Source organism: Musa acuminata, chromosome BXJ3-1, assembly GCF_036884655.1.
Source record: "Musa acuminata AAA Group cultivar baxijiao chromosome BXJ3-1, Cavendish_Baxijiao_AAA, whole genome shotgun sequence".
NCBI classification, from domain to species: Eukaryota; Viridiplantae; Streptophyta; class Magnoliopsida; order Zingiberales; family Musaceae; genus Musa; species Musa acuminata.
In genome coordinates, this window is record NC_088349.1 from 686452 (window position 1) to 696212 (window position 9761).

The window sequence follows — 9761 nt, forward strand, 5'->3', positions numbered from 1 at the left end:
ACGATCAACAGAAGTAGAATCATATTTCATATTCGAAAGATGACATTATTACTCTTACTTGGGAAGGCGAGAGCCATCCTAAGAGTTCCAAGTAACCAAAAGACAAGGAGAACATAGTACGAGTACTGTGCATGTTGTTATTCTTATTACACCAGGATAACAGTGTCATGCTCATTTGAGGACGACGGCCAACCCAAAGGAATAGAAGTTGGGCTCGCTCCCGGCAACCATTACAGTAACTAGGGAGCACTGTTGCCAGCAGAAGACGAGCTTGCGCTGCCGGTGTCGGACGATGACACTGGCGGCAAATTCAAATCCACCCGATGCTCCCGCCGTCTCCTCTTACTACTTCTCGAAGTCCCCTCGACCGCTACCCCTGACGCCGTAGGTGCCTCCGCTGCACCTTCTTCTCCCTCCGCCTCGTCCGCCTGTTCCTTGGCCCTAGACGTCTCCCCGCCGCTTCTCCCTGGATGTTGCTCTTTCCTCTTGGAGCCGCCCCTTGTTACTTCCTTGGCTCTTGCGTAGCAGCCTTTCCGGTTCCTGTGGCTCGCACGGTGGCCGCCGAGTGCCTGCCCGGTGTCGAACTCTTGCTTGCACCCGTTGCAAACGTACTTCCTCTGCTGCGCTATCCCCGCGCCGGATAGCAGGAGCAAGGAGTTCGCGGCCTCTTGCTCGAACCCCGGACGCATAGACGGCGGGACGGCCCCGCGCCACTTCCGCGCCGGGTGAGATCTCATGTGGCCGTGCAGGGACTTGGCGGACCTAAATGTCCTGCCGCAGATGTGGCATTGGTGCGGAGCGAGAGCGGGGGCAGTGTCCCTCTGCCACCCGCTCAGGTGGGGGGGAGGACGAAGGATATCCAAAGGGGGCAACCGGTCAGGTGGGATATCAAGGCCATCTTTTTCCTCCTCCTCTTCTTCTGCCTCCTCCTCCGGGAATACGGGGTCGGCGTCGACAGTGTGAGTCCGCTTGAGGCGGGACGGGTCGTTGCCGTCATCATCACCGCCTGCGCCACCATCATCAGCGGCAGCGAGGCCGCCGCTACCAGAACGGTGGGGTGGTGGAACAGGGGCATGCGCAGCGCTCATCGGAGTTGTACGGGCCGATGGAGTTGGTTTCAGACGAGGGAGCAAACATAGCGCACCGAACCGATGCGTCGCACGGGGAAGCGCTGCGTTCCGTTGGCGGTTGGTTTGCACGGTTTCAGAGAAAGACAATTGTGATGATACATGCCCTTTTTCAGGCACGGTGAATTCTTGTCATCTTATTGTAGGCTACCTTGTGATAACCATGACTTTAACATAGCATACCCAAAGGCGGAAGCGGAGAAGAGGCGGAGCTGCGATGGCGCTGACGTGCGGCACCAGGAGAGGGAGGCGAACTGGCAGCAGCGAAGGTGGTGGCGGTGGTGCAGGGGAGGGGATCCGAGTTGGGAAGGGAGAGAGCCGAGCCTCGAGGCCATTGGAGATCCTCTCTGCCTTTGCTCTCTCTTATTGGAGGAGCAACTCGTTGTTCGAGTTTGCTCGTTGCTTTCGCTTCTCGGAGTCCCGCATGTAACGGAACGGAGGCGAGCGTGGAGAGTGGAATGTGGCAGAGGAAAGTAACTCTTTGATCTCAATACCGCCACGCCGAACTCGATCAGATCCTCTCCTTAACAGTGTTTGATATAATGTGTGTGTGAACTGTTATTGTTTGGCGGTAACGCGAGGCAAAAGGTTGGTAAAAGAAGACTCGGGTCATCTCATTCGAAGTGGCCTTTGAATTATTTATTTACGTTGACTGCCGTCAAAAACCGCTGATCCAACGGGCGAGATCCGAGCCTCCGACTTCTCTTTACCGAGGCAAAAGAGTGAGCACCTCGTGGACACCGTCAGACGGAAGAGCAAGCAAGGGAGCTCTCATGTCATCCCTCCTTGCCTCCAAGCTTCTTTCTGAGCCGTCTCCTTCCTCCTCCTATGACGAGGGTAATAACGGTGATAATACTCGGGTGACATCAGTTACCTCGGGTGAAGTCAGCTGCCCCAAATGACGCCTCACGTCTCTGTTGACCTGTCAGCACCTGATCAAAGCGGACCGAAACACCGGCCAAGGCACATTAACACCCTGCTCAGGCTCGATCCCTCACACCATGCCAACATCGATGTCAGACACTACCAGAAATACGATCCTGCTCCCTGCGGGCAGACATATCAGGCAACGGTAATTCTCACTATAAAAACCCTCGCGCCTCGAGGAAAAGACAGAAAAAGGAGAAAAGAGGGGGGGAGACGAGAGGCACACAAGAAGACACAACTTAGTAAAAAAACCCCCTGCGACTATCCACTAACTTGATCGTCGGAGGGGTCGGGTCGAGCTCCCCGACCCGACCTTTGTGCAGGTGCGAAGGCGGAGGTCACCCACTAAACGCACAGGCAAGGAGTTCTTTCTCGGAGGGAATAACGACCCCGTCCCGATCGGAATACCGTAATCGGCCACCTCAGCAATCTCGAGGAACATCCCAGGGAGATCCCCCATCATCCAGACCCGAACCAAGCCGCGTCGGCCCCGAGGCCACGGCTTAAAGTTATTTACACTAACATTTTGGCGCTAGAAGGAGGGCCTAAATGTCGAGGGATTAGTAGATCGACTCAGACGAACCCATAGTTGAGGGGTCACACCCGATCGGAGCTCCGGGGGGACACCCCTCGTGTGGAGAACCTCGAGATGAACACCCTGCCGCGACCTCAGAGCGCTATTGGCGGATATACAACAACCCGGGCTGGTCGTCGCCCGAAGGTGTCCCAGCCGACCCTTCGCCCGTGTCGTCCGGAACCTTTCTGGACCTCACTCATCAAGTCCGAGTTCTAACGGGTATGGTGCAAACCATTATCCCGCTCGTTTCTCATCCGGCGCACCCGCTTGTGATCCAACCACTGCGGCAACAAGAGCCGCCCGTTCGGGCCCACACGCCACTTCTGGAGCTCCCCACTTTGCCTCGGGTCCGATCGGCCCCACTAGGGGATCGAGTGATGGAAAACCCGAGCGGTCGCCCAGAACCCGAGGCATTATCTTCGGATTCAACGGACTCCCTACGAGCCCAGCTATGCTTTGTTAGTCAGCGGCTCGATGAAGTGGAGGAGGAGGTTCGCATGTCAAAGGGAGAGCTCGGGGAGGACGCACACCAAGGGTCTCCGTTCACGCCCGAGATACAAGATCAGACAGTTCCCCCGAACTTCCGGCTCCCCTCTTTGGACGCATATGACGGCTCCACCGACCCAATAGACCACGTAGCTGCTTTTTGTGCCCAAATGGTGCTGTACGGAACCTCTGACGCTTTGATGTGCAAGGTGTTTCCCACGACTCTGAGGGGGCCAGCCCGCACATGGTACAACGGTCTGAAGACCGGGACGATCGCCTCCTTTGATCAGTTCGTCAAAGACTTCGAGCTTAACTTCTTGGCTTATGCCCGACCAAAGCTGACCGTTGCACTGCTCCTCGGACTCAACCAAAGGGAGGACGAGCCCCTCTCCCATTTTGTGAATCGCTTTACAACACAAATCCGGGGGTTGTCGGATGCTCATCCCTCTCTGTTAGTGCAGGCGTTCATGACAGGCTTGTGACCTTCCAGATTCTTCTGGTCTCTGGTGGAGCGACCCCCCACCACAGTACCAGATATGCTCCAGCGGGCTAACTAGTACATCACGGCGGAGGCCTGGGTGGCCGTGAGGGGAAGGAGCGACTTTTGGCAATGGGCTCCATAGAAAAAGTCAAGCACCCACGGTGGCTATCCGATGTAGTCCTCGTAAAAGGAATCTAGGCCCTACCTCGGTCTCTTACGAGCGAAGGCTCAGTGTCTACCTGATCGCCTCCCAGCTCGCGGTTAGCTCCGGCCTAACCCCCTTTTTGTATCTACACAGCTCGATCGCAGACTGCCCGAATCCACATCAGCACGGCCTGCCTGCTTGAGCCATGTCCCTCGGCCGCAGTCTGCCCGAGACCACGCTTGCGCAGCCTGCCCGCTTGAGCCATGCTCCTCGGCTGCATGTTGCCCGAGACCACAACCTCTGCACGGCCTGCCCGCTTGAATCATGCTCCTCGGTCGCAATCTGCCCGAGACCACACTTGCGCGGCCTGCCCGCCTGAGCCGTGCTCCTCAGCTGCATATTGCCCGAGACCACAACCTCTGCACGGCTTGCCCACCTGAGTCGTGCTCCTCGGCAGTATGTTGCCCGAGACCACAACCTCTGCGTGGCCTACCCGCCTGAGTCGTGCTCCTCGCCTACATGTTGCCCGAGACCTCCACCTCTGTGCGGCCTGCCCGCCTGAGTCGTGCTCCTCGATTGCATGTTGCCCGAGACCACTACCTTTGCGCGACCTGCCCGCATGAGTCATGCTCCTCGGTTGCGTGCTGCCCGAGACCACTACCTCTGCGCGGCCTGCCCACTTGAGTCGTCCTCCTCGGCTGCATGTTGCCCGAGACCACTACCTCTGCGCGGCTTGCCCGCCTGAGTCGTGCGCCTCATCTGCATGTTGCCCGAGACCACAACCTCTATGCGGCCTGCCTGCCTGAGTCGTGCTCCTCGGCTGCGTGCTGCCCGAGACCACAACCTCTGCGCGGCCTGCTCGCCTGAGTCGTGCTCCTCAACTGCATGCTGCCCGAGACCACTACCTCTGCGCGACCTGCCCGCCTGAGTCGTGCTCCTCGGTTATATGTTGCCCAAGACCACTATCTCTGCACGACCTGCCTGCTCGAGTCACGTTCCTCGGCCGCATACTGCCCAGGGCCACCGCTGCACATCCAACCCTCCTTAGTTGCTAAACTCCACAATTCCCGCACCCCTGGTAACGGGCTGGCAACCGCCCAACAAGGATAGTTTCTTAAAGCTGAACCCATGCCTTGAACCCCCCTTTACAGCAACCGACGCATAGCTTCCTTCGGGGGGGGGGGGGGATATGATGAGGGTAATAATGGCGATAAGACTCGAGTGACGTCAGCTGCCCCGGGTGACATCTGCTGCTCCAGATGATGCCTCACGCCTCTGTTGACCTGTCAGCACCTGGTCAACGCAGATCGGAACGTCGACCAAGGCACATTAACACCCTGCTCAAGCTTGATCCCTCACGCTACGCCAACATCGATGTCAGACGATACCAGAAGTACGATCCTGCTCCCTACGAGCAAGCATATCAGGCAACGATAATTCTCACTATAAAAACCCTTACGCTCCGAGGAAAAGGTAGAAAAAAGAGAAAAGAGGGGGGAGACGAGAGGCACACAAGAAGACACAACTTAGCTAAAAAAAACCCCTTACGACTATCCACTAACTTGATCGTCAGAGGAGTCGGGCCGAGCTCTCCGACCCGACCTTTGTGCAGGTGCGAAGGCGAAGGTCACCCACTAAACGCACAGGTGAGGAGTTCTTTTCCGGAGGGATTAGCGACCTCGTCCCGATCGAAACACCGTAATCGGCCACCTCAACAGTCTCGAGGAACGTCCCAGGGAGATCCCCCATCATCCAGACCCGAACCAAACCGCGTCGGCCCCGACGCCACGACTTAAAGTTGTTTACACTAACACTCCTCTCGGTCGTCCCTCTTCTTCTCCTCCCCCTCTCCTCCCTCTCTTCTCCCGCGCTCCGTCGCCTTTCCTTTTCCTAAGCGGAGAAGATGCCGCTTGAGGTTCGTCCGGGCCCAAGATTCGGACACCGTCGCTTCCGGTGGCGACTCCAAGCCCCAAAATGGCAACCTGCGACGCTCTCGCTTTTAACTTGGACATGATGACTCCTCGAGGTGATTCTTATAGTATTTCTTGGTCTTACCCTCTCCTTTAAGGTCGTCTTGCATGCAATTTCTTTGTTTGGCGGTTTTGAGATCAAAGAGTTACTTTCCTCTGCCACATTCCACTCTCCACGCTCGCCTCCGTTCCGTTACATGCGGGACTCCGAGAAGCGAAAGCAACGAGCAAACTCGAACAACGAGTTGCTCCTCTAATAAGAGAGAGCAAAGGCAGAGAGGATCTCCAATGGCCTCGAGGCTCGGCTCTCTCCCTTCCCAACTCGGATCCCCTCCCCTGCACCACCGCCACCACCTTCGTTGCCGCCAGTTCGCCTCCCTCTCCAGGTGCCGCACGTCAGCGACATCGCAGCTCCGCCTCTTCTCCGCTTCCGCCTTTGGGTATGCTATGTTAAAGTCATGGTTATCACAAGGTAGCCTACAATAAGATGACAAGAATTCACCGTGCCTGAAAAAGGGCATGTATCATCACAATTGTCTTTCTCTGAAACCGTGCAAACCAACCGCCAACGGAACGCAGCGCTTCCCCGTGCGACGCATCGGTTCGGTGCGCTATGTTTACTCCCTCGTCTGAAACCAACTCCATCGGCCCGTACAACTCCGATGAGCGCTGCGCATGCCCCTGTTCCACCACCCCACCGTACTGGTGGCGGCGGCCTCGCTGCCGCTGATGATGGTGGCGCAGGCGGTGATGATGACGGCAACGACCCGTCCCGCCTCAAGCGGACTCACACTGTCGAAGCCGACCCTGTATTCTCGGAGGAGGAGGCAGAAGAAGAAGAGGAGGAAAAAGATGGCCTTGATATCCCACCTGACCGGTTGCCCCCTTTGGATATCCTTCGTCCTCCCCCCCACCTGAGCGGGTGGCAGAGGGACACTGCCCCCGCCCTCGCTCCGCACCAATGCCACGTCTGCGGCAGGACATTTAGGTCCGCCAAGTCCCTGCACGGCCACATGAGATCTCACCCGGCACGGAAGTGGCGCGGGGCCGTCCCGCCGTCTATGCGTCCGGGGTTCGAGCAAGAGGCCGCGGACTCCTTGCTCCTGCTATCCGGCGCGGGGATAGCGCAGCAGAGGAAGTACGTCTGCGACGGGTGCAAACAAGAGTTCGACACCCGGCAGGCACTCGGCGGCCACCGTGCGAGCCACAGGAACCGGAAAGGCTGCTACGCAAGAGCCAAGGAAGTAACAAGGGGCGGCTCCAAGAGGAAAGAGCAACATCCAGGGAGAAGCGGCGGGGAGACGTCTTGGGCCGAGGAACAGGCGGACGAGGCGGAGGGAGAAGAAGGTGCAGCGGAGGCACCTACGGCGTCAGGGGGAGCGGTCGAGGGGACTTCGAGAAGTAGTAAGAGGAGACGGCGGGAGCATCGGGTGGATTTGAACGCGCCGCCAGTGTCATCGTCCGACACCGGCAGCGCAAGCTCGTCTTCTGCTGGCAACAGTGCTCCCTAGTTACTGTAATGGTTGCCGGGAGCGAACCCAACTTCTATTCCTTTGGGTTGGCCGTCGTCCTCAAGTGAGCATGACATTGTTATCCTGGTGTAATAAGAATAGCAACATGCACAGTACTCGTACTATGTTATCCTTGTCTTTTGGTTACTTGGAACTCTTAGGATGGCGCTCGCCTTCCCAAGTAAGAGTAATAATGTCATCTTTCGAATATGAAATATGATTCTACGTCTGTTGATCGTTGACCAAAATCAGACATTAAGCACCCTAATTCACCACTAATCGCCGTTAAGCTCCCTAATTAGCTTCCTTAAGGCACGTCGTGAGTGGGTCCACCGAGGGACCCACGAGTATCACCAGTCTTCTAATCGTATTTCTATTAGTAATGTCGTGGCATGGAAACCTCGATGGTATGTCGACCCGGCCCCTCTTCCTCGCCTTCTGATTCCGTTAGCGCAACGATGCGGCGGGCTCACGACGTCGCTGCTATCAATCGGCGTCTTCGTCCTCCTCGCTGCCTCCTTCTCCTTCCATGTCTCCCGCGACTTCCTCCCCCCAGCCGCACTTAACCCCGCCACCCTGACGCAGCCCATCGACCGCCTAATGAACCATGCCGTCCACGAGCTCCCCGCATCCCTTCGCCGCCTCCAATCGCCTCTTCCCATGGATTCCGTCCTCCTCCCTGACTGGGAGGTGCTTCCCCTCCTCCCTCTTAATAGTTCCTCTGCCGCAGCCGGTGGCGCCAAGCTCTTTTGCCTCTTCCATACGGGCGCCACCTCCCCAGCCCTTCCCACCGGCCTGTTGGTGTCAACAACCTTAAGCCGTGGCCTCGATCAACACGGCTGAGTTCGGGTCCGAATGATCGGGGATCTTCCTGAGCGACCCTTGAGACTATTGAGGTGGTCGACTGCGATTGTCCGATTGCGACGGGACTGTCGTTTCCTCTGGAAGGGAACTCCTCGCCTGGGCATGCGGTGGGAGGCACTCCGCCTTCGTCCCTGCACACAGGTTGGGTCGGGAGGCTCGACCCGACCCCTCCGCCGATCAAGTCAGTGGATAGCCTTGGAGGATTTGTCTACCTGATCCTTTCTCCTCTTTCTGAGCGCGAGAGTTTTTATAGGGAAGGTTATCGTTACCTGATGTGTCCGCTTGTAGGGAGAAGGATCGTACTCCTAGTAACGTCTAACACTGGTGTTGGCTTGGCATGAAGGACCGGGCTCGCGCAAGATGTTAATGTGCCTCGGTCGACGTTCCGGTCTGTTTTGGCCAAGCGCTGTCAGGTCAACCGAGACGCGAGGCGTTAACCGGGCGCAACTGACGTTAACCTGCGTCCCATCGCCATTATTCCCCTCATAATATTCCCCCCCTCCCCCCGAAGGAAGCTATGTGTCGATTGTTGTAAGGGGGGGTCCGAGGCATGACTTCAGCTTTAAGAAATTGTCCATGTCGGGCGGTAGCCGATCCGTTACCAAGGGTGTGGGAATCATGGAGTTTAGCAATCGAGGAGGGCTGAGGGTGCAGTGGTGGTCTTGGGCAACGTGCAACCAAGGAGCACGACTCAGTCGAGCAGGCCGAGTAGAGGTAGTCTCGGGCAACACGCAACCGAGGAGCACAACTTAGTCGGGTAGGCCGAGCAGAGGTGGTCTTGGGCAACATGCAGTCGAGGAGCACAACTCGGGCGGGCAGGCCGCGTAGAGGTGGTCTCGGGAAGCATGCAACCGAGGAGCATGACTCAGGCGGGCAGGCCGCGTAGAGGTGGTCTCGAGAAGCATGCAACCGAGGAGCACGACTCAAGCGGGCAGGCCGCACAAAGGTGGTCTCGGGCAACATGCAACCGAGGAGCACGATTCAGGCGAGCAGGTCGCGCAGAGGTGGTCTCGGGCAGCTTGCAACCGAGGAGCATGACTCAGGTAGGTAGGCTGCGCAGAGGTGCTCTCGGGCAACATGCAGCCGAGTAGCACGACTCGGGCGGGCAGGCCGCGCAGAGGTGGTCTCGGGCAACATGCAGCCGAGGAGCACGACTCGGGCGGGCAGGCTGCGCAGAGGTGGTCTCGGGGAGTCTATTCGGTGAGGAAGGTCGTGTGCTCTTGGTCCTCGGGCGCCCTCCTCTTCTATGAAGCCCGCTGCTAAAAGTCGCTCCACCTCCTCACGACCATCCAGGCCTCGGCCGCAATGTACTGGCTAGCCCGCTGGAGCATCTCTGGTACCGTAGTGGGGGGTCACTCCGCGAGGGACTAGGAAAATCTGGAAGGTCGTGGGCCTATCATAAACGCTTGCATTAACAGAGAGGGATGAGCGTTCGGCAAACCCCGGATTTGCGTGGCAAAGCGATCCACAAAATATGAGAGGGGCTCGTCCTCCCTTTGGTTGAGTCCGAGGAGTAGTGCAACGGATGGCTTCGGCTGGGCATAGGCTAGGAAGTTAAGCTCAAAGTCCCTGGCGAGCTGATCGAAGGAAGTGATCGCCCCGGGCTTCAGACTGCTATACCATGCGCGAGCTGGCCCCCTCAGAGTCATGGGGAACGCCCTGCACATCAGGGT

The 9761-nt window shown here is 57.8% G+C and overlaps 1 protein-coding gene across 1 annotated transcript; it reads right to left on the bottom strand.

The window, feature by feature from the left end:
- Nucleotides 1-239: 239 nt before the first annotated feature.
- On the bottom strand, nucleotides 240-737 carry LOC135628285 (zinc finger protein ZAT2-like). The gene has a single exon (XM_065134890.1). It carries the CDS (start codon nucleotides 735-737, stop codon nucleotides 240-242), a length of 498 nt encoding a protein of 165 aa, XP_064990962.1.
- Between the last annotated feature and the right edge of the window lie 9024 nt (nucleotides 738-9761).